The following is a 26,394-nucleotide window of genomic DNA, read 5'->3' as shown; positions in this document are numbered from 1 at the left end:
CAGCTGTGCTTCAGTGCTTGTATTTTAATAGTTTTCTTTTTTTTAATATAATAATTATGAAATAATATGCCATGTCCCCAGGAGACGCATGTGCAAATGACAGCTGTAGTATTTTCCAATAATTTTGGTACTGCAATTAAAATCAGAAACTGCACATATGGTATTCATTTTAAGTACAGCATGCTCAGATTAACTATTGATTTTAATTACAAAAAGGTACAAAATAGCTGAACAGAATGCACACTACATAAAAAATACTTTAATGAGAATTTTATATGCAGTTAAATGAAACTTACTTTTAACAGCCAAAATGTAAATTAATTTAAAATTTTTGCTTGAGTTAAATTTGAATAGAATGTAGCCTTAACAAAGATAATGGAATATTCAGTTTTACCCCCATAAGCTGAAACATAATGTTCTTAATATTCCATTGTCGCACAGAGCCAAACAACTCTCAGATTACAGTTAGACAGCCACAAAAAAAAAAAACTGTTTGACAGAGAGGCATTAAGGAGTATAGTTTTCTGACCACTAACAGATTATACGTATGTCAGTATGGTCAAAGTGCATGTGATAACATATAGAAACTTTAAAAAAAAACCTATGCACTGAAGCCTTGAACTGAATATCACAGATATGACGTTTTTCTTTATTGTAAGCATGTTATCAGCTTTCTTCCTTATTTTTTATATGAACTGTTTCCTTTGAATTTCACTAAAACATTTAACTTAGACATTTGGACTATGGAGTTTTTTTTTATTGGAAACAACTCATACTAACTATTGGAATTCATTTCTGGTAGCTACACTTGGAACTATTTTAAACTATTTTGAAAGACTTAAAAACACAGCTACACTTTTTGTTTTAAAGTAAATAATATAAAAAAATCCAACTGACATCTGTGCATTTAAAAAAATCTAACTGACATCTTATACATAAACGTCTACGCGTGGAAGTGTGTGTGTGTGTGTGTGTGTGTCTGTCCAGCCCAGAAGTGAGAGGTGGAGTCGGGGTAAGGGCTCCTCCTCCAAGGAAATCGAAAAGCCGCTAGTAACACAAATGAGGCCAGCACGTCAGCAAACCGAAACCTCAGAAGAAAGACAAAGTTGCTTAGCCGCTAATAATGGCAAAACGGTATCCCTTTTACTTTTCCTCCTGCCGCTAATGCACAAGTGATGCATGCACATCTGCAAAATGAATCCTCCTAGGAGACAGATGCCCAGAGTAGTTCCTTTCAATTACCTGACATCTCTACATTTCAATTTTTTTTTTCTGACGATTTCAATAGTTTCTAGGACCCCTGGCTTTTTACAGCACGGGTTTACACAGCTGTCTATGTATAAAATACTAATGTTGTGTCTATCATGCAATTACTTATAAATTACTGGAGCTAGAACCTTGATCTTGGTCTTAATTGAATGATTATGATGTTATACACACTGGTGAAGCAAACAATTTGAGTAGTGGCCACCTCCATGAAATTGTCAGGGTTTGCGTCTTTCTTATGGCAAACTGCTCAAAAGGGTGACATAACAAAGGGAAAGAACAACAGCGACAACTACTGAGTGTGAAGCACACTGTGGAGGCCGGTTTGAAGAAGAACAGCAGCAGCAGTACTATCTACTGAATATTAAGTATGATATACAGAATGCATGTGCAGCTGAGACAGACACGTGTCGGTGCTTCAAAGTGATCATTATGATTGCAAATACACTGCTTCACACCATGATGGTGCTAAAAAAAGAACCGGAGTGAAGATAAGCCAAAAAGACACTGAAGCACAAAGCAAAATGGAAACTTTCAGCTTGCTCTGTATTTAGTTCCTTTATTTGAAGAAAGGAGGTCCGCATATATACTAGTATCATATAAAAAAGCTCACCGTTAGAAGGTAAGAAGTGCATTCAAAATGAAATCCAGAAAGAACTTTGTTTTTTCTCACAAGAGGATCATGAGAAGTTACAACAAAGTGCTGAGTCATAAAGTTTAAACAGAGATCATGACAGCTGTTAGATAATATCTAGAAAAATACTGAAATAATTTTGCTAACAAAACAACCTTGTTGTATTAAACAGTCTCCTTTCATTTGCAAAATTTCTTATATAACCATTAAGCTATTTTATTTTTTAATTATAACCACTTGTTAAATGGCCACCACACCTTATCCAAAACTTCAGTCCCAAAGAGAATGCTAACATAACGCTGCATTTCTCCGTCTTCTAGATATTTACTAGAGTAGATGGGCTTTCCTGCGGTGGGTTGGCACCCTGCCCGGGATTGGTTCCTGCCTTGTGCCCTGTGTTGGCTGGGATTGGCTCCAGCAGACCCCAGTGACCCTGTGTTTGGATTCAGCGGGTTGGAAAATGGATGGATGGGGTTTCGGTTAAAAGCTGATGTTAGGAATTCGCACAATGTGCTTAACACATTTGCATGCTTACCTATCATAACAAAGCATACTTCATTGTTTAGTTTAATTTAGTATCATATAGGGGGGCTGCATATTTGTGCAGAAGACAGTTATATTTGAATGAACTTATACATTGCTATAAATAAATTTAAAAGAAACAGCAAATGCTTAAAATATTTTTGAAATAATTCATAGATTCATTGTCACTGCTGTAATGAAAAGGAATAGATTGATTGATTAAACAAACAATCCATAATTGACTTTGCTTTTGCCAGAGCTAATAACTGAAGACACATACACCAATCAGTCACAACATTAAAACCAATGACAGGAGAAGACAGTAACATTGATTATCTCATGACAATGGCACCTATCAAGGGGTGGCATCTGTTAGGGTTCAAATCTATTCAATTCTTGAAAGTGATGTGTTGTAAGGAGAAGAAAATGAGCAAACATAAGGATCTGAGTGACTTTTACAACAGCCAAATTGTGATGGCTAGACAATTGGCTCAGAGCATCTCTGAAGCGACATGTCTTGTGGGACATTCCTGGTATGCAATGGATAGTAACTACTAAAAGTGGACCTGTTAAACCAACAATAGGGTCATGGGCATCCTAGACTTACTGATGTGTGTGGGGAGCAAGCTCGTCTGGTCCAGTCTCACAGGAGAGCTACTGATGAAAAACGTTAATGCTTCCCATGAGTAAAAGGTGTCAGAACACACAGTGCATTGCATAGCCGCAGTCCGGCCAAAGTGGCCAAGCTGACCCCTGTTCACTGCTGAAAGTGTCTACAATGGCCACATGAGCATCAGAACTGGATCATTGAGCAATGGAAGAAGGCGGCTATTCTAATTAATAACATTTTCGTTTAGATCACATGGACAGCCAAGTGCATGTACATAGTTTACCAAACTCACCTGATGAGGCATAGGTCTCTTTTTAGGTGTATTCACATATAAAGCGATAAGCACCTATTGTGATAGCCTTGTCTGTTTGTCTGTCTGTCTGCTCCACTCAAATCCAAGCTCCATCATCTACAGATTATTATAATTCACTGTTCACAGCATCATGAGGATGATGAAAAAGTAGAATAATGAAAAATTACACAAAAGCTGACAGTAGTGTCATTTATTTGTTTCCACTTCAGCATAGTGTGGAATCATATACTGTTATGTTTATTTGTGAAAGTTTTTTATTTTTTTCTGGTACCCTGAACCCTCACTGTTGATGATGAGATAAAGCTGGTACTGCAGAAATGAGGATGGGCTTTAAGCATGGCTATACACGCACCTTGGGTCTGGCAATTTGAAAATCTGATCACCCTATAATTTATCGTCAGAGTACCACATTTACATGACAACCATAATGGTCACTTGCTGTAATAAAGTTAGCCTTTCACTTCCATTACTCCCTTGTCATAACTGAATAGCTGTGTAAGTCCCATTTCATAAAAATCATTACAACAGGACATCCTCAAGTAAAGAAGGAATTAATTACAAAAGGTTTTTTTTTTGTTTTTTTTTTTAATATTTGGGTTATGTTAATTGGCAATTGCAAATTAAGAATATGTGTGTATAAGGGTGGATGAATGTGTGAGTGAGTGAGAGATTTCTTCATGAAGGATTACTGTTCTGTCCAGGCCTTTTGCCCAGTCCTGGTGAGACAGTCATTGGCCCCTGCCACTATAAAATGCATCAAGAAGGTTCTAGATCTGACCTACTGAAGAAAGCAGAAAATTTTCATTGTGACATTTTATATAATTCCCCTATGGCAGTCTACCAAATTGCACCTGGATGATTCTCAAAGTCTATGGACTTTGGCAGTCAAAAGAGGATTTATACAGACATTTCTTTTCAGGCCGAAGAGGTAACACTGCCTTCTGCAGAAACAACTGAAATTAGGGTTTTCACCATCATTCAGCTGAAGCAGTTCTACAGGGAACAGTGAGCAAAATTCCACCAAAACTCAAGGATAAGCCTTAATGAGATTATTGCTGATATGCTGTAAGTAACTGTAGCAGACGGCTGGGACGCCTCCACGCTGGGAGGACCAGGGGAGCCAGTCTATCCAAAGCACTAGATGGCAGCTCCCCTTGGTTGAAGTGGTGCCTAAGACTCCCGCAAGGCTTCATGGGAGTTAGAGTTTGGTGCAGCCCTGTTGGGATCCATGGGTGCCGCCAGGGGGTGCTATAGCTGCTGCTGGGCCCTACAGAACAGCTCTTCGCCACACCTGGAAGTGCTGCCAGAAAAAGTCATCAAGCACCTGGAGCACTTCTGGATGTGTTATAAAAGGAGCCAGCAGGCACTACTCTGTGAACCAGAATTGTGAGGAGGGAGATGAAGCTTGCTGGGAGAAGTAGAGGAGAAAAGAAAAGAAAAGAAGGAAAGAGTTTTGTGTTGTGCTTGGGACTGTGTTGAGCTTGTGGGAATGAGGAAGGCATTGTCAGAAGACTCAAGATAGTCAGAAAAAGAATGTTATGTCTTTACATTACCTTCCAGGTCCAGAATAATCATAAGTCATAAGGCTGAATCCATCAACAAGATGAGCCAACTGATTGAACTCTGACTGCCCAAACAGACCAGGTTGGTGGGTTCTTTGAGAGAGAAAAACAAACAGACTACAGTTAAACAACATAACTAAATCATCCAAATAACTTCCAAAATTTAGCAAGAACTAACTTAACTCTAGTAATAAATACTCATTTTCCAAATGATAACTACTACTTGAGATCTACACACTTATCACTAATATAAAAGTATAAACAGTGGAAAAAAGCAAACAGTCCAGTTTAAGACATAGTTTCAAGCCCATAATCTGTTACCACAAAAGATCAAGGTGTGTTTTTTTAACATTAAGATAACATTTAAAGGGTCAGGAGCTTTTCTGGCAGGTGCTTTTATATCAGGCTAATGTATGCCTTATGCTCCTCAGAGTCAGAGGATAGAAGCATGCTATGAAAACTGGAAAAGGGTCATTCTGTCATACTGCATACTAATAAGATTGGTTATGGCATAAAAGTTAACAGCCACAAAAACATTCTTGAGAAGCAGAAAAGCAATGAACATCAAACATTTATAGTCAGCAATAATGAGGTAGAGTCCTCGAAAAAAAGATGAAGGCAGCCACTCTGAAAAATAAATTACATGTGAAAAGGAAGGTCTAAAGTGCTAATGGATACAACACTACAGCTACAGTATATTGCTCAGAAAAGCAAACTGGATAAAGTATTTCAGCGACTACACTCTGGTACAAATGATGCATGGGTACTTCAAACAGCTACCTGCCTATAAGGTACACCTCAGAAAAAGGAGTTATGGAAGACACAAAGGAACACTCAACTAAATAAGTACAAGAAGAGCAAATGAGCTTCTAAACTTATCAAAGTGTCAACTTCAAAACATATTGTCTACATACATCAGCCTACTGTTCAGAAATTGTAAATTATACATTAGTGAAGATCCTCCAAAATTACATTCCACTGATTCATAAACCTCTGTCTAGTCTTCTTAAAATCATTTACCGGTAAGTGTCATCCTGTCTTTAACTGTCATTATCATTCACATTCAATTAATAAACATTAAACAGCTGTCATTATCATTCTTCATATTATATCTCTAAATGCAATATTAAACATTCAGGTACATTATGTAAACTATGTTACTACTCATATACTATATTGTGTACTGTTACAATGTACATGTGTATGGATTGTGCCGATAGCATTTCTTAACATATTTTTATACCTGTACAGTATCCTGTGTATTTTGCCCTTGAAGGTTTCATAAAGCTCTATAGTAAAGTACCTGAAATCCAAAAACCAATAGCTGGGTTATCTAATTAAAATTAATTTAAGCTATCATAAAATTGTAACATTATACATTATATTGTACATTTCAAATACTGGCCACTGCGAAAAGAAATATCTATAAGGAAAAGATTCAGGCTTCAGTGCTTTTAACTCTCTGCATAACTTGGCTGAAGCAGTGTCAGAGCAAATGGAGTCTTCCATAACTCAGGAATTTTCTTCACATACCTGAAAATTTTAGTCTAAGATAGGTAGTAAATTCAGTTAGACTTCTTTATTGGTGATGGTTTTGTAACTTATTATGGTTTGAGTGGATAGGAAAACTACTTGATATCTCTATATGGGCAGCTGCTTAGGGGTTTCAAGTTTCTCTTCTCTTGCTTAGCACTCAGATTTCAACCACCAGGTACACTGCCTCCAGTATCAAATTATTAGCTATAGGTTTACCTTACCAGCTAGCTCACTATTATGATGCATTCCATTCAAAGGAGTCATTGGGCCTGCATATATGTTAGATTATTAAAAAAAAACTTAATAAAGAGCAAACATCCATATTGATTATTGAAAAACTTACCAATATTGCAAAACAAATAGAGGTATCAAACCTGCGGTTACAAACTAGGGAGTTCCTTGAAACAAAAGTCCCAAAATGAGGACTCAAAATTAGCTAGACAGCAGCCCCTCAAAAGGGGTTACTGGTAAATATACTTTAAAGTCCCTTAAACTGTTGCAAAAAGCCCTATTAGAGGAAGAGCCTGTCATACTTTGGCTTGTGTAACAAAACAGGCAAACGAATATTTATAAAATAAAATATTTAACAAATTGCACTATAAGCAAAAGAAGCTTCAAGGAGCACAAAATGCAGTAGAAGGAGTTGCCTTCTGAAATAGGAAATACAGTGGTAAACAAATCCCAAATAAACAATTCCAAAAAGACATCAAAGAACAGAGCATCCTTGATGATGTTGGAAAGGCAGCCCCACATCTTAGGGAAATCACCCAAATAATACAAGGAACATATTAACACAAGCATGGATAGAACTAAAATACACACAAATAATAAAAAATACTGAAAATGCAAATAATAAACATAAATAGCAATATTAGCAAGCATAAAAAAATCAAACATGAACTAAAAAAGGCATAAAAAAATTAATATGAACACAAGCCAGGGGTGGAACTCTGGCTAAAACAAAATACCACCAATTAGCTTTGTCACACTGACATTGCCTTAATAAACCTGAAATGATAGAGCAATAAACAACATAATCATTAATTTTGCATATGCTATGTTTAGAGTTTACCCCTTCAACACCATCCAACCTCTGCTCCTTAGGGACAAGCTGACAGAGATGGGAGTAGATTCATACCTGGTGGCATGGATCGTGGACTATCTTAAAGACAGACCTCAGTATGTGCGTCTTGGGAACTGCACGTCTGACATTGTGGTCAGCAACACAGGAGCGCCACAGGGGACTGTACTTTCTCCGGTCCTGTTCAGCCTATATACATCGGACTTTCAATACAACTCGGAGTCCTGCCACGTGCAAAAGTTCGCTGATGACACTGTTATCGTGTGCTGCATCAGGAGTGGGCAGGAGGAGGAGTATAGGGACCTAATCAATGACTTTGTTAAATGGTGCGACTCAAACCACCTACACCTGAACACCAGCAAAACCAAGGAGCTGGTGGTGGATTTTAGGAGAACCAGACCCCTCATGGACCCCGTGATCATCAGAGGTGACTGTGTGCAGAGGATGCAGACTTATAAATACCTGGGAGTGCAGCTGGATGATAAATTAGACTGGACTGCCAATACTGATGCTCTGTGTAAGAAAGGACAGAGCCGGTTATACTTCCTTAGAAGGCTGGCGTCCTTCAACATCTGCAATAAGATGCTCCAGATGTTCTATCAGACGGGTGTGGTGAGCGCCCTCTTCTACGCAGTGGTGTGCTGGGGAGGCAGCATAAAGAAAAAGGATGCCTCACGCCTGGACAAACTGGTGAGGAAGGCAGGCTCTATTGTTGGCATGGAGCTGGACAGCTTGACATCCGTGGCAGAGCGACGGGCGCTCAGCAGGCTCCTATCAATTATGGAGAATCCACTGCATCCACTAAACAGGATCATCTCTAGACAGAAGAGCAGCTTCAGCGACAGACTGCTGTCACTGTCCTGCTCCACTGACAGACTGAGAAGATCGTTCCTCCCCCAAACTATGCGACTCTTCAATTCCACCCGGGGGGGTAAACATTAACATTATTCAAAGTTATTGTCTGATTTTACCTGCATTTTTATTACTCTTTAATTTTTTTTTTTGTATCAGTATGCTGCTGCTGGAGTATGTGAATTTCCCCTTGGGATTAATAAAGTATCTATCTATCTATCTATCTAGAGCAGTTAGATGGGTTAATTTGGCTAGCATAGACCTCACTTTAAATTCTCAATATTTACCTGGGCATTTTCTGTGTCATGACATTTAACATTTGTTTTTGTCATAGGCTGCGGTTGCTCTCTGTCTTTGCCATCAAAAATTTGAGATTGGCAGTATGAAAGATGGAGGGACCAAGAAATAGTGTAATGCGGGCCTTTACTTTATTCTCTAGATGTTTTAAAAACAATGTTCATTTTTTTGAATGCAAAGAGATACAGTAATTCTATAAACTTTTGCTCTTGCCACTAATCTACTTACTCAATTATATGTATACAAACTGCACATCCAAATACAAGCACCAGGGCTGAACACAGTTTAAATGAAAAGTACACAGAGTTTAAATTAAAACACAATGCAACAATCAATAAAACACAAAACCAACACTGGACACAGACACCAGGGAAAAGGAAAAATACACTAATTGGAGTACAGACATGGACTTTCTATAGGAGACTCATCACAGTGACAAAAAGGAGCCAGTGCCCCCAAAAACATTCTTCCATATCAGGCATCCCAATAAATAATAAACAGGTCTGTCACTCGCCAAGAGTTCAATGTACTCTTCATAGGTTAAGCCACTTATTTGTTACTCCTTCCTCCATTGTGAAGAGACTGTGTATGCTCAATGCAGTATTTTGCCCCGGGCACAAATTCACCCAAAAAAGAAGCCTGTCACAGCCATTTTAAAATAAACTTAACAAACAATATTCAACAGACTGCCAAGTTTTTTTTTCTTTTTATTGTTCAGAACAAAAATGCAACATTATTCTAAAACTTGACAGCATGCTGCATTAAAATAAAGAAAGTACTAGACAGAAATATCTGAAAAAATGCAATATGCAAATTGATGAAAAGATGAAAAGAGCAGCTGTCACAATGTACTAGAAATACTGAGAAATCCCTTCCTGACAAGACTAGGCAGCTGACATACAGATAAAAATTGCAAATAAACCTTGGTCAGAGGTTAAACGGCAGGAGAATACCTAATCTAAGATGAGCAAAATCAAAGAAAAGGAATGTCTAAGCTCTAAGGAGACTAATCGTAATAATGTTAAACAGACTAAACCAATGGCATTAGTATGTATGAGGAGTAAAAGTGTGTGAGCTATACAAAAGTAAAATGTAAGAAGAGAAAGAAAAAAAAAAAGCTTACCCAGGAGCAACAGCCGGAGGAATGACCAGAATGCACGTCAGGACTGCCTTATGAAGGGCTTCTGAGATATGGGAAATCAGATGAATAAGTTCCCTTGGAACAAAGAATAAAAGCGTGTATTGAAAACCTAATAGAGACAAGTTAATAACTTTGTGATTCACCATCTGAAAATATAGAAATAACAGAATTTATTTTCAAGTTTTCATGGACCTTTGATTTAGGCTGGATGAAGATTGATACCCAATTTAGAAAAAAAAGCCCACTAAAGATGTATTATGAAGATAATTGTGCACTAGAGGAAATCTTCAGCTATAAGGTATAAATTTCACCATTCAAATTTGTTTACGACAGTCCTGTTTAGTACAAATCAGACATGAAAAAGGGGCTTGATCCTTGGTCTTCCAAAATGCAAGACCAACACCATAAAGGCAAACTGGTTGATTTCAATAAACCTTACTTTTTCTTTTGTCCACCAAGCTGACTCCACACTTCAATAACAAACCCATCAAACTTCTCTTCCTGTGTAGATACAAAAAAAAAAAAAAAAAAAAAAGACTTTAGGCACTATTCAGAGATCAAAAATACGTAAATATCCACAGTAGATTTGTAGTTTAGATTTAAATTAAACATTATGAATTTAAAATATGCCTTTGAGATTACTATGCTGGCAGGCTAAACTGATGCCGGAGTGGTCATGGACTTAAAATGAGCCATAGGCGGATGCCAAACTATAACCTTGAGGTTTAAGAATTTTTCTCAGGCTCTAAACAACTTCACTTGAATTAGCACAACAGTATACTGTACCTCCACCAGACCGGCTTGAGGAGTAATGATTTTTTTTTTGTTTCTAATTACAAGTTATTTGAATCCAATATGCCTAATTTATAATGATGGCAAACACTACTGTTGAGCCATTCAGCTATGCCTTTCTATCAAATGAAATGGTGCTTCTCCTACAGTGTCCTTAATTGTATCAATGAAATAAAAAAGAGTGGATGGATGAACTACCTGTCTTGGACTACAAAAAACACTTTCAATGTTAATAATTGGTAGGAATGATACAAACAGCAACAATATTTAGTCTCTTTTTTATTCACAGCCATTCCGGTGAAAGGACTTGACTCTTTCCAAGAGAAGGGAGTTGCTTCAACAACTGGTATAGTGAATGGAAGAGGTCTATGTGCACAACAAATGGTGCAGAAATGCATTGTGTTTATATTAACGTTGCACGGCTGTCCTGAGGAACATTATATAGTGGCACGAAATACTGCTGTGTAAGGATGGTATGAAAATAAAGCCATCTGACTTGACTTAGTTCATGCATTTATTTCTGGTTAGACTGATTACTGCAATGCTTTCTTCACATGCTGTTCAAATCATGCCTTATGTAGCCTTTATTTAAATCATAATGCTACTGCAAGAATCCTTAATAGAACTAGAATTTACAACCACATAACCACTGTCTTTAACTCTTTACACTGGCTTCCACTTAAGCTTAGGTTTGATCTAAAATTCCTCCTTCTTACATATTTCAATTAAAATTTTCAGTTCAGTTTTTTATTGTTTTTGTATAGCCATATTATAATATTATGTGCAACAGAAACATATAAATGCAAAACATCAACATAAATATATGAAAGGTATGTCTAATGTCCACTTCTGTAGTGATGCAGATTTAGTACATGACCTTCATGTGACATGTTTTGAAATAGTCACCAAACGACAGCCTGATGTTGGGATAGTATGAGCATGTTTCTTAACACACTTTTTAAAATTTATTTTGTTTTTTTTGTTGCATGCACATGAGAAAATAGATTGTCAGTGCCTGATCCATACATTCAATGCACCCTTTGTGTTATTGTAGGATACCACAGTGCAAGGTTTAGTGACTTCCATTTCTCTCCAGAGATGAAAATCTATGGTTTCTGCATTGTATAAATTGCTTCGTTGGCTAATGTCTTTCTCGTCTTTTTACTTGAAGCACATCATTTTTCCTTCTTGCATCGCCCCTACCGTGTCCCTTTCACGCAATCCAATTTACCAGGCATATCATGGCTATATGCATATGTTTCACCATTTGTGTCATTGTCTGACAGGCAATTCACACTGTCATCAGTATCATTTGGTTCAACTAATGATTTAGTTTCAGTTTGTCCTAAAACTGGATTTTTGGCTTCTCATTTACATGCCACTGTTTTTTTGAAAGGCTCCACCCCAATCATGAATATTGATGATTACCTTGCAATGGCAAAAGACATAGAAAAAGAAAATAGTAGTAATACAATAATTATTAACCTTCCTTTTTTCTACACTGCACACTATTCTAATTCTAAACCGTTTTTTTTTTTTCTTTTCTTATGAGAAAGGAACCAGAGATACTAGGAGTCTTAGAATACAAGGATGAAAGGATCTTGTCTTCTTATTAGACTGCATAGCACGGACGTATGTAGTACTATAGGATGTGCAGGGCACAAGGGATAGCCACTCAGCCACCAGAATATTACTGTGTCTAACTTTGTCTAGAATTCTATGTTATAACCACCACTGGACCCTGCAGAGGTTTATTTTTTTGAGATGTTGCAGAGTGTAGTTTTTTCCTCTCTGCTATTGTCAACTGGCCATATCTCAACATTATTATTAATGGACTTGTATTCTGAGGATTCAGTTCTGTTATATAGCTTAGGCTGTTATTGTTTCATCATTTTACCTGTGAACTTATTACAGAGCACTGAGCCGACCAATATACAAAAATAAATTTACTTGACTCGTAAAAAAATGAGCCTAAATGAAAACTCCAGTGATGGGTTAAACATTTCTATTGGAATGGAAACCCAAGTGATTTACATATGAAGACTGTCAATAACCAGAACATCTAGAGCAATCCATAAAGTGCAATCAACCTTTCCTGGACACTCTTGAACCAGTCCTGAATTTGATGGAACAAGTTTAGAACAGTCTGAGGGAAAGATGCACTGTACTTGGCTACATATACCACATTACACAATTCAACATGAAAGCGACTCCATGCCAAGGTACCACTGGAAGTTTTACTGTACCTAATATTAAATCCCTCCAAATGTTCTGGGGCAAGAAATCATTTCTTTTCTCAATGTTTTGGAATAATGTTTTACTTATACAAATTTGAGAACTTCTTCTGGCACACCTTTTACTTTAAGCATTTCATTTTATCCTTAAAGGATAAGTGTGGTATTTTTTCAAGTCTAGGTTATTTCTTCATAATCACGGTATATACTAACATGCCACATGAAATCGGTACTAAAGTGAAGCATATTTGATGTTTTAAAAAGTAACTAGCCCGCAACTGCATTTTATAAAGGAGCTTATGGGTATTGGAGTCCCATTTTGGAAAAAAGCCTTAACAGGTCTTTTTTCCATGATCATACTATTGTGTGCTGTGACTACAGTTGTCTATTTTCCCAGTGCCTTAAATCAAGAAAAAGACTGCCTTCTGAGGAGTGTCTACTTGGCTAAATTAGAACAATACTTAAAATTTCTCATAACATATCACATTTAGAGGTAAAGAGAGGGAGCAGACACTTAAGCAATGCCTTAAGTATGTCTTTTTCTAGTGAAATGTCTAATTTTCAGACATAAATAAAAATGTTTATATTTTCAACTCCATATTTTGCTGTCTGCATATTTTGTTTATCTAACCATGTTGCGATAGCTATTTGACTGGCAACTCTCAAACTTAAGCTCACTTTATGAGACTGACAGCTTTCCATACACCCAAACCACCTTTTTCACCAAAGCTATGATGTCTCAGACAGTAGAGTGCCATCTGATCCATTTGCAGCTAAATGAACACAAGACCACAGCATGCAGCAGCCATCCTCTTTGTTATTTATGTACTTCTAATTGCAAGCACAATTTTTATCATGTTGGTATTAACTTTTAAATACCTTCCTGTATTCCTGTAATGGGTGAGTCAGAATAAGGACATATAATGCCTAAGTGGTACCTCTTCCTTTAATTACTGTAAAAAAAAAATCATACTTTTAACAGCTGAATAACAACATTTTGTTTATTTGTGAAGGCATAACATAAACATTAACTGAGTAAACAATTACTACTGATTTTTGGAAGAGGAAGACAAAAGCCTGGATTCTACCCTTTCATATACACCAAAGTGTTATTTTACAGTGATTAAATATACTTAAAAATCAACATTGATTGATTACTCAAGTTCCTCCTCTGATACTAAAATTACTGTTTCTCTTATGTTGCAGTGCTATTGTATGCTCTGTGAAAGTACTTAATGTGAAAGGCAGAATGTAAAATAGTTTGACTGATTGGTTTAACAGTTTTGCTTGCACTCTCCATTGAGCTAACATAAATGGCACAGTTCTGTTTGTTGTTATTGCAAGCACTTGTTCTCTAACTGAAAGTGTCAAGAAAAGCATCTTGCAGAAGCTGAAAAGGATAGCTTAATGGGTTTGTTTCTTTTCTGTACTACCCTTTTTCATTTCACCAGCGTGAGAACAATATTGTGTTTTGTACAACATGTAATTTTTAGCTTTACATGAGTGGAAGGAATTTTGGGATATGTGATGCAAGCTTGCTATTTAAAAGTCACAATCTTAAAACCAGACATCTTAATAAACAAAGTGACAAGAGAATTTAACTTCAAGTGGAAATAAAATTATTTTATATGACCCTAAATTACTCACAGCTTAAAAAAAAAAAAAAAAAAAAATTAAAGGATGATAAGTGTCCTTAAAACTTGTACAGATTGATTTTTACTATTAAAAATGTGTTATTTTCTGAAAATTGTTTCATAAATCCCATTTGAGAATTTTTATAGAATAAGGATTGTTAATGACAAAAATAAGGTTTTAATGGCTGTGTAACATATGACTATGTACTATTGAGCAAATGCAACAATGTGAGGTTCACTCTGGTTCTCCTAGATGAAATCCTTTTGATGTTTTCTTTCATATGGATACTACTTTAACAAATGGTGTATTTGGAAATTAGTATTATCTCATCAGTCCACTACATCTACAGTACAGAATTAATTAGTTGGCTAACTGGCGCCATTTTTTTTCTAAATTCAGAGAAAAAAAATCATAACAAAAATGTTTGCAAAAGTACTAAAGATTTGTTTCTGTTCTTAATTAAAAATATTTTTAAACTGAATAAACATTGATATGACATGGGAAAGGGAAAAAAGCATACATTAGTACCAGCTATGCAAGATGTTATGTCAATGCAAAAGTAATGATAAACATTATTTATTGAAACAGTGCCCTGCAAGTAATTTTTTCTTGAGTATGTAAGTAAAAGAGAAGTCATTGGGGACAGGGAGATAGCCAAAATAAGTTAATCAGCCTAATAGCAGGCAGCTAGGTGTTCCTGTTGGAAACATATAGTCCACCACAGTATACTATGGTGGGAGCCCAGCCTGGATCTTTGTTTGGTGAATTGTGCCTCAGGGAAACAGGAGCACCTGAGGATGCTTGGAGAATGTGATAAGGCTTCAGAAGATTGAGCCACTCCCAGGGTCAGGAACAAACTCTCAAATTACCAGTGAAGTAAATCCAGGTTCAACTTCAAAGGCTGGTCTGTGCTAGAGGTATTCTAAGCAGGGGCTCAGTGATGACAGATGAGATACCATCCTAAAGAAACAGAGTGAGAAATGGAGGGTGCTGAAATGAATACTTTGCCTAAGGAGAACAAGATAGCCGCCCTAGCTGGAAGAGAGATACATGTAGACCTAAGCAGGCTACAGTGTGCATGTGTACATTTTTTGTTACTTTCTCCCATTCCTTTGCTTGTTGTTCCCCTGTATTAAATGTACTAAACATATTGCAGTATTTGGCCTTCTCATCCTCACTCTGGCTTAAAAACGCTGCTACAAGAATGCTGACTTTTGTGTACGATATTAGAGAGACTGTGGACAGAGAAATGTTGTATTAATAAAATCACCATGAATGAACTAATGAGAGATACATATATTCTACGCATTGCATTAGTAGTAACCTTATTTAAGCGTTAAAAAGTAACAACACTGGTTTCCATCTGTTGGGAGAAACAACAGTTGCATGATTCAAACAAACCATCATGGAGATTGGACAAATAAAGTCAATCAAGTAATCATCCCCTGACAGATTCTTAAGAAAGCCAATTCTTTTTAGGAAGATAAGCCAAAGTTTTAGTTTAGCCTTTAGCCCTTTCTCAAAGACAATCACCCATTTAATTACACAACACACCGGCTTTGATGTTTTCTGACATCAGGGTTGAGTCTGTTACGTTATATTTCTGGGAGTCAAAGAATTTGGTCTTGTCTGTGTTCCTAGTCATTATTCATCATATACTGTATTTTTGTAATTATATTTATGTTACATCAAATAATTTTGGGTTTGCTAGTTAATAAATGAGTTAATTACTGTAAACTATGTCTGATCTTTGCTACCAAGATTATTAGCGCTGTCTAACCCTTTTTCTCTGTGAGCTCATGCTAGAGAATCAGACACTGAGGTTCACAGTTTCAATGTTCATAGCTGGTGAATATCCGGCATATAGTTAAGTTTTAAATGAAATTTAACACACATTAGGTTAAGCTGCCCATCCCTCGAGGCCTTATTTTGAAAAATATACTAATGATTGACAGTTTCTTAGGATGCATATGAAATATCATTCATGTAACACATGCTAGGAGTGCTTCATAGCCCCTATGGTTTCATTATCAAACATATGCTAGTCAAACCACACTTAACCTTTGAAGTTGCACATAAAAGGTTATTTCTTTCTAAGGCTATATAACATAAAGCTTTGCATATGATAGCAAGTCAATGCCAACTCAAACAATGCAGTAATATATAACCAAATCATACCTTACAGTACAATTCATGTTTAATCTTTCAGCATAGCTTCTAGAAAGTGAAAACAATTGTGCTCAACACAATGTCTGACTCTGTGCAACAGAGACTTAAAAATATACCTGGGTAACCCCAACGAAACTTGACAGTGGTGAAGGATGAGTACACTCTAAAAACATCTGGAGGATAGCATCCATCCATCCATCTTTTGTCATTTATGCAGATCAGATTCTTGGTGGCTGCAGTTTAAGCAAAGATGCTCAGACATCCCTTTTCCTTGCCATGTTCTTCCATTCCTCCGAGCAGTGTAACCAGAGCACTTCCCAGGCTGGAGAGCTGAGAGATAAAATCTCTCCAGCATGTCATGATTATGCCCCCATGGTCTCCTTCTGACAGGAAATTCCCAAAATATCTACCTAGAAAAGCATCCTAATCAGGTGCCTGAGCACCTCAACTGGCTCTTAATGATGTATAGAAGCAGAGGCTCTACCTTCAGATCCTCCCAAATGTCTGTACTTCTATCTAATGCAGAATCCTTGCATTATCTTGCACCTTGCAAAGGAAATTCATTTTTGTCACTTGTATCTGCAGTCTAGTTCTTTCAGTCACTACACACAGCTTGTGGACAGAGTAAATCAACCAGTAAATCAAGAGACTGACCACCTTTTGGCTCAGCTCCCTCTTCACCACAACTGACCAGCACAACTGATGCTCCGATCTCCAGTTCCCTGAACTTAAAGAATACTGAGAAGAACAGGAATAGAGTGAAATTAGACTTTAATTTTGGTGTATAAGGCCGGGTATACATTTCACACGATGCATGCTCCTGTCAACACTACTGCTACGCAAACGGTATACTGTTTATACTTGTGCGCATACTTTATGTAAATCTGGAAGATTCCACCAGGTGGCAGTGAGCGATATCATCACGGTGAGAAAACGCTCGGCTTCCCTGTGTTGTGAATTGCCTGAAACATCCATTAAATTCCGAGGACACCTTGCCACAATATCTATGAAAAGAATGGATGTTTAATGATTACATCTACCAATCCAGGGATGTGCCCACTTCAGCATGGGACAAGGCAGAAACAATCCCAGGATGGGGCATCAGCTCATCACAAGGTGAATACAAGCACACACATACGCTAGTGTCATTTTAGCATCACCAAATCCCCAAACCTGCATGTCTTTGGAAGGAAACCAGAGCACACTGTGGAAACACTTTAATGCATTTCATCATGAAAATGAACTCAAGTATAAATCTAAGGATTCTAAATGTACAGAGAGCTGGAATATCATACATTTAATGCGTTGTGTGTGGCAATTGCTGGAGAAAGCGCAGGAGGAAGCCACAAAAGCACACAGCGATCAACAACTGGGTCAGTTTTAAGATGACGTTTATAATGGTCTATTTTAATGACAAAATAAACTATTAAAGTGGAAATTTCGAGATTAAAGCAAACATTTCCACTTTAATCACATTGGTAAATCTTTAAGTGAGACATTTTAAATGTAAAAAAATTAATAGATCTCTTCAGGATAAGATTCATTTAACAAGAGAGAAGAACAATGTATGGTCAACATCTTTGGATAAGATAAGTATATAAACACAGGGAACTCCAGTTTCTGTATTACATCTTGCCTGAAGAAGGGGCCTGAATTGCCTCAAAAGCTTGCAAATTGTAATCTTTTTAGTTAGCCAATAAAATGTGTCATTTTGCTTGACTTCTCACTACATTCATAATGGCTAACGCGGTACAACACCCTAGTACTATACACTTTAATCACAAAATACACCTTTTCTCTGTTGCTCAAATATGCTGCCGTAAATTCTGATGCTTTTGTGAAGGTACAAAAGAAAAAACAAGATGGTGAGACCTTTAAAATGTACCATGTCATTACAATTGAGAATATGCAACGCTTGAATATAAAAGCACAACGAATGCATTTGTATGTCAGCATTTTGCTTCACCACATCGAACCATTCATCATACATTGAAGCACACACACTGACCCTGTAAGATCTGCAAAGCAGCTTGCTATCACATGTTGATAGTAAACAGAGACTCTGACGTCACATTCCAACTTGAACATATTGCAGCCTCCAATTTTTTTGCTGGTAGTGCAACTCATGCACGCGTCATGTTAGTTTCGGCCGGCGTGCTCAGAGGATGTGTCAAATGAACACTGGGAACGCACGACAGCCATGTTGCGTGTGCGTACGGGTTCTAACCGTGAAGTATAAACTGGCCCTATGAGGTGTATAAGCTAGTGAACCAATCAGAGTGAATATCAGATGTGGTGTGAGCATTAATTCAGCACGGTTATGTAAATTCTATTGTTTATAAGTATGGGACTATAACTTTGCTCTGTGACCATTCTGAGGCACCTCTGCTCAGGGAACATTCCCTTAGCAGACTGCTGTGAAATAAAAAGTCACATGAACAAGGTTCCACCTGTCTGATTTCTGACACAAAGAGATCCTAGGTGAGGACAAAATTACGTTCTTTAACACATTTACAATTAAATTTCTTCCACACCAGATTCCCCTTTTCAAGACACTGGCATAGAAGCTAAGGAAGATGACCATGAAACCCACCCCCCAACCCTACTAGTCCAAAGTAGGAACACACCATCTGGTCCCCTTACTTAAAGAGACGACCATCCGGATTTGCTGATCTAGAGGCACTGTTCCTGACCTCCACATAATGTTGAAGAGGTGTGTCAGTCAAGACAACAAAATATCCAGGGCTTTTTAGAGGAGAACTTAAGAACACAGGGTAAAATTCATCAACCCTGGAGCCTTTATACCGAGGCAAGGTGGACGATAGTGTTGCCTCCCTGCAACTGAGTCAGGGGGAGTTGCTCTGCCTATTGTGTGTGCTTATGTGCCAAAAATTGGGCAGGAGACTCCAATCTTCTTTTAGACTTCCGGGGTACTGGTAGAAGGTGCTCCGACTAGGGACTATCATTCTAATGGAGGACTTTGCTGCTCACTTAGGCAATGACAGTGAAAACCTGGAAAAGTATAAGAGGAATGGCCTAACCAATAAAAAAAAAAAAAAAAATTATATCTTTTATATTTATTATATATATATATATATATATATATATATATATATATATATGGTTGCAATAGTTTACTGTCAAATAAATGCAAAGAGTACGCGACACGTGTTTCGCCCTCATTCTGGGCTCATCAGGCGTACACACTCCACTGCACTCCCTCTCGGGAATCGAACCTCGGACGTCAGCGCCAGAGGCGATGCCCCTTAACGTTGCACCACGGCGTGTGGTTCGTTTATTTGACAGCATGTAGATCGGGGTAATTACATTCACGGCATTCGTAGTCTGTGTCACAATCTGATTGTATGGGTGGTTACCTACCAGGTAACGCTTGTGGTTGGCCAGCAATCTGCTAACATCCGCCACGGTGCCCTCAGTTTGTGAGGAGCAGATCATAGAATGGTTGCAATAGTTTACTGTCAAATAAATGCAAAGAGTACGCGACACGTGTTTCGATTCCTGAGAGGGAGTGCAGTGGAGTGTGTACGCCTGATGAGCCCAGAATGAGGGCGAATATATATATATGTGTATATGTGTATATATATATATGGAAGAGAAGGTCTGTGATACGGTTTGCATATTTGCAGCTGGAGATCCACGAAGGGAGAAAAAAAAAAACGAATCACGTATCATAAAATAGTTTTTTTTATTCCTGAGCTTTCAACCCCTATCAGGGGTCTTCATCAGAGGATAATGCTTAGACTTACAAGAATCAAAGGCATATATAGCAACACATTCAGTGGGGGGGGGGGGTTTGGAGGTGACTAAGTCAGTATGATCAAGGGGGGGGGGGGTTCTATAGTTTAATTATTGTGTACATTTCCTTCTTAAGTTGGCATATGCTGGATTTATGTCCAAGTGTATGTTGATGGTTTCATCTGATAGCCAAGACTCGGCCAACTCTCTGGCACTTTTAGTACTGGCCTTAAATTTTACTTTTACGTTGTCCCAGTTGAATGTGTGTCCTGTCGATTTAGTATGTGCATATATCATATAATCATACTGACTTAGTCACCTTTAGTCACCTCCACCCACCCCCACTGAATGTGTTGCTATATATTGCCTTTGATTCTTGTAAGTCTAAGCATTATCCTCTGATGAAGACCCCTGATAGGGGTTGAAAGCTCAGGAATAAAAAAACTATTTTATGATACGTGATTCATTTTTTTTTCTCTCTTCGTGGATCTCCAGCTGCATATGTTATATATATATATATATATATATATATATACATACACACATATACATATACTAGCAAAATACCCGCGCTTCGCAGCGGAGAAGTAGTGTGTTAAAGAAGTTATGTAAACATATATATACATATACATATACACATACATACATAGTGCGTTGTAACACCGGCTGTGATTGTTACATGGGAGGGAGACGACAAATCACAGCTTCTCACTTTCTAATCGGGCCTGTGATTGGTGCTTTGACGGATGCCCAGATCCCACAGTATCTCCCCTTAGGAGAGGCGTTAGGCAAGTGTAATTGAATAGCGGTGCTGCAAGTTTAGCTTTGCACCTGTTTTTAAGGCTTATTGACTGAAAGGGGCTTTCATGAAAAAAGTTAGGGCTTTGCTACAGGATACACCCTCCACAAGTTAAGGAAGTAAAAATAAAGGTATATATTTGTTTTATTTAAACCTTTCAAGTTTGTATGCGGGCGGCATGGTGGCGCAGTGAAAGGTGCCAGTTAGGAGACCCGGGTTCGCTTCCCTGCGTGGAGTTTGAATGTTCTCCCCGTGTCTGTCTGGGTTTCCTGGGTACTCCGGTTTCCTCCCACAGTCCAAAGACATGCAGGTTAGGTGCATTGGCGATTCTAAATTGTCCCTGGTGTGTGGGTGTGTGTGGGTGTGTGCGCCCTGTGGTGGGCTGGCACCTTGCCCGGGGGTTTGTTTCCTGCCCTTGTGCCCTGTGTTGGCAGGGATTGGCTCCTGTATTTAGGATATAGCGGGTTGGATAATGGATGGATGGACATTTGTATGCATAGCCCCATTTGCCCGTTTTCATTTTTTTTTCTTTCTTCAGTAATATTTCAGCAAACCCGGAGCTTGTCAGTTCAAATCCTGGTACTGACACCACTGTGTGACCCTGAGGAAGTCACTTCACCTGCCTGTGCTGCAAAAAACAAAAGTAATGTAACAAATTGTACCTCAGATGTTGCAAGTTGCTGGAATAAAGGCATAAGTCAAATAGATAAATATGTATTATACACATAGGAACTATTCATTTATTTTCAGTTAAGTCATCTGCAGCAAACCTTTATAAATTAGGGTTTCTCCTTTTTTCTTCATTGAGGTTTTCTCTTGGAGAGCTTTTTTCATTTCATTGAAAATTAAAGCAGCAGCTGCCAAAATACGTAGCTTTCTTATTAATTTTTCAACATTGTGTAAAATAACTTTATAAAGTAACATAAAAGGTTTAAATTCTGGTTATCCTTTTACACTAAAATATTACTATAGAGATACAAAAAAAGTAAAATGCATATGTTGTTTTTCTTTAAGGAGATTAAATATTACTGAAGAAAGAAAAAAGAAAAAAACTAAAACAGCCAAAAGGGGCTATGCATACGAATTTAAAATGTTTAAATAAAACAGAAATATATACCTTTATTTTTACTTCCTTAACTTGTGGAGGGTGTATCCTGTAGCAAAGCCCTAACTTTTTTTCGTGAAAGCCCGTTTCGGTCAATAAGTCTTAAAAACAGGTGTAAAGATATTGACAATAAGCTACGCAAACCCACCAAGACATGGAATTGTTTAAATCAAGGCGCTGCGCTACCTTCTTCCAGATCGGCCCCAAAAGCATTCATATTTTTCCAAAGCAGTTCTGGTCTCCATCGGCATCTGTAGCTGAGTCGAAAAACACATCCCATACTATTAGTTAACGAATAACACATTTCTATATGTATTGTAAGCATACAATACAACTGATAATATGTTGCGCTTATTTATCTGGTGTACCGACATTTTTGCGCATTTAACGGCTGAAATCCAACATGGTTTGTGCCCTTCAGAATGAAAACAGTTTGCATTTACCTTTTTAATAAAAGGCGAGCTTTTAAGCCTGAGAAATCACCCCGTAAATGCACACGTTTAATTGCACATGTGTTAATATGTATGCTTATACACTGTTTCTTCTTCATTGAGGTTTTCTCTAGCATGTAGATCGGGGTAATTGCATTCACGGCATTCGTAGTCTGAATCACAATCTGATTGTATGGGTGGTTACCTACCAGGTAACGCTTATGGTTGGCCAGCAAGTCAGCTAACATCAGCCACAGTGCTTTCAGTTGTGAGAAGCAGATCATAGAATGGTTGAAAATAGTTTACTGTCAAATAATAAAAAGAGTACGCGACACGTGTTTTGCCCTAATTCTTGGCTCATCAGCCGTACACACTCACTGCACTCGCTTACGGAATCGAACCTCGGACGTCAGCGCTAGAGGCGAAGCCCCTAATATTGCGGCACGACGTTTGGTTCGTTTATTTGACAGCATGTAGATCGGGGAAATTACATTCACGGCATTCGTAGTCTGAATCACAATCTGATTGTATGGGTGGTTACCTACCAGGTAACGCTTATGGTTGGCCAGCAAGTCAGCTAACATCAGCCACGGTGCCTTCAGTTGTGAGAAGCAGATCATAGAATGGTTGAAAATAGCTTACTGTCAAATAATGCAAAGAGTACGCGACACGTGTTTCACCCTAATTCTTGGCTCATCAGGCGTACACTCTCACTGCACTCCTTTACGGGAATCGAACCTTTGCTTTTAAATTTTAATTAAGAAGAAAAAAAAACCTTTTTAAATTGAGGGAAAATATACCAGTAACAATTTGTTAAGGATCTGTTTTTTTGTGAAGCTGCCTTTACACAGCCTGTCCGCTGTTTTTATAAACGAATGCCATATAAGGCCGTCCTTTCTCCTTCACAGTCAGTTCACGTGATTACGGTGGGAGGCGTGATGACGCGATACGCAACCCCCGCAACCCCGCCAGTTATGACCGTTAAGCTTTGAATTTCGAAATGAAACCTGCCTAACTTTTGTAAGTAAGCTGTAAGGAATGAGCCTGCCAAATTTCAGCCTTCCATTTACACGGGAAGTTGGAGAATTAGTGATGAGTGAGTGAGTGAGGGCTTTGCCTTTTATTAGTATATTAGCAAAATACCCGCGCTTCGCAGCGGAGAAGTAGTGTGTTAAAGAGGTTATGTAAACATATATATACATAAACATATATACTTATATATACATATCTACATATACACATATCTACATATATACATATATATATACACTAGCAAAATACCCGCGCTTCGCAGCGGAGAAGTAGTGTGTTAAAGAGGTTATGAAAAAGTAAAGGAAACATTTTAAAAATAACGTAACATGATTGTCAATGTAATTGTGTTGTCATTGTTATGAGTGTTGCTGTCATCTATACTAATAAAAGGCAAAGCCCTCACTGACTGACTCACTCACTCACTGACTCACTCATCACTAATTCTCCAACTTCCCGTGTAGGTAGAAGGCTGAAATTTGCAGGCTCATTCCTTACAGCTTACTTACAAAAGTTAGGCAGGTTTCATTTCGAAATTCAAAGCGTAATGGTCATAACTGGAACATATTTTTTGTCCATACACTGTAATGGAGGAGGCGGAGTCACGTATCGCGTCATCACGCCTCCTACGTAATCACGTGAACTAAAAACAAGGAAGAGATTTACAGCACGAGTCGCACGCGGGAACGAAGGTAAATGACGTTAATTTTTGACTGTCTTTTAATACTGTGTAAGCATACATATTAACACATGTGCAATTAAACGTGTGCATTTACGGGGTGATTTCTCAGGCTTAAAAGCTCACCTTTTATCAAACGCGGGAACAAAGGTAACTGACGTTGTTCACTGTCTTTTAATACTGTGTAACCATACATATTAACACATGTCCAATTAAACGTGTGCATTTACGGGGTGATTTCTCAGGCTTAAAAGCTCGCCTTTTACTAAAAAGGTAAATGCAAAACTATTTTCAATCATTTTATTGAAACGCTCCCGTTAAGGATTGCAATAACATATTCGCGAGATAAAAGAACGAAGTAGGGGGAAATGGAGGAACAGCCGCAAACAGCGAAGAGCAAAAAATTAAACAATTGAGAACGGAGCGAGTTAAGCATACAAGCATGTTCATAAGGGAAACAAACCACGGTGTAAAACGTAAGTTTAAATAAAGTTTATAGAAACGCTCCCGCTGCGGATTGCAATAACATATTCGCGAGATAAAAGTTTAATGAGAAGACACGAGGTATAAACGAACCACACGCCGTGGCGCAACGTTAGGGGCAACAGTTTCAACCATTCTATGATCTGCTTCTCGCAACTGAAAGACGGCACATGGCAGATGTTAGCCGACTTGCTGACCGCAACGTTAGGGACTTCAAGTATGGCGCTGACGCCACATCTCAGTGCCAACACTTTGCAAACTGTACTTAAAAGACACGCCCTCCTCACTGGACAGTTAAAAACACCAATCAAACTAACAATGACATCAAGTATTACCCAATCAAAAGTAGGAAAGGAGGCATCTTCATAAAATGCGTGTGGGATGATTTGCATGAGACGCTGCTTAAAAAAAATGATTACAAAAATACGGGATAAATCCCGTCCAGTATTGATTCAAAACGGGACGCGCAATTTCATTGTCAAACGCGGCACGATTCCGTATTTTAAAGGACGGGGTGGCAACCCTACAGTGCCAGGTAACCACCCATACAATCACATTGCGATTCAGACTAGGAATGCAATGAAAGTAATTACCCCGATCTACATACAAGGCGAAAGTCTTGCAACATTCAAAGATGATAGTTTGGGATAATTAGTACTTATTAAGTACACCATGGAACATAAAAGAGCTTATGAAGCCTTGAACGAAAAAAGCAACATCTCAGAGATCGTACAAAAAAAAAAAGGAGGTAATGTCGTTTTACTCGCTGTACATTTTAGTGAAACATTACCAGTTATTCCACGAGGGAGACCAGCAGATGAACTCAACGCTTCTTTAAAATCCATGCTTCTCCCACGGTCGGTTATATGTCGCGTGTTCTCGGGTAGGTACACCAAAAATGTATACATTTAAGCATGTAATGGGCAAGAAAAAATGAGGTATACCCGAAGGCACTGCAGTAGTACTCAATGTAACTTTACTTCTTAAATGTTAATGTTTTACTGTTTAATAATTTATACGCTTCTTATATATAGTTCAAATTCTTTTATCAAAATACCAGTGACAGCGCAATGCCACGATAACATGGAGTGAATACACCATACGCATCTGCCCACGGCCGCCCTGGTGTGTCGCAGATAGGAGTTGATTCTAAAATAAAATAAACATAAAAAGAGTAATACAATCATCACACCATAAAGCGGATAGCAGACGTGACGTATTATATGTGTACCACATTTCCAAAGTCATAGGTGAAACAGTTTGCAAGCTACAGGTGATTTAAATATCCTGGACAGACCAACGACAAAGCCACGGTAGCAAATGTATACAAGAAGATTTAACTGTTTAATTATTTATATTTATATGAAATGTGCTTTCTTATATATACTTCATATTCTCATATGATAATGATGTTAATGTTGTTTATATTGATTTTTCTATGTTATTGTAAGTGCATCTATGTGTGTAT

The 26,394-nt window shown here is 37.9% G+C and overlaps 1 protein-coding gene across 1 annotated transcript in view; it reads right to left on the bottom strand.

Moving 5' to 3' along the window:
• chid1 (chitinase domain containing 1) overlaps positions 1-26,394 on the bottom strand; it is a 156,961-nt gene that overhangs the window by 36,679 nt on the left and 93,888 nt on the right. The window contains exons 7-9 of the mRNA XM_051922052.1: positions 10,254-10,315; positions 9,797-9,889; positions 4,899-5,000 (exon numbers count right to left, since the gene is read on the bottom strand). Of these exons, the coding sequence (XP_051778012.1) occupies positions 4,899-5,000; positions 9,797-9,889; positions 10,254-10,315 (257 nt within the window). The remainder of the gene's footprint in view (positions 1-4,898; positions 5,001-9,796; positions 9,890-10,253; positions 10,316-26,394) is intronic.

The sequence above is a fragment of the Erpetoichthys calabaricus genome, chromosome 2 (genome assembly GCF_900747795.2).
Source record: "Erpetoichthys calabaricus chromosome 2, fErpCal1.3, whole genome shotgun sequence".
In the NCBI taxonomy this organism is placed as follows: domain Eukaryota; kingdom Metazoa; phylum Chordata; class Cladistia; order Polypteriformes; family Polypteridae; genus Erpetoichthys; species Erpetoichthys calabaricus.
Note: the sequence above shows the minus strand (reverse complement) of the source record. Positions and strands in the feature narration are given on the sequence as shown.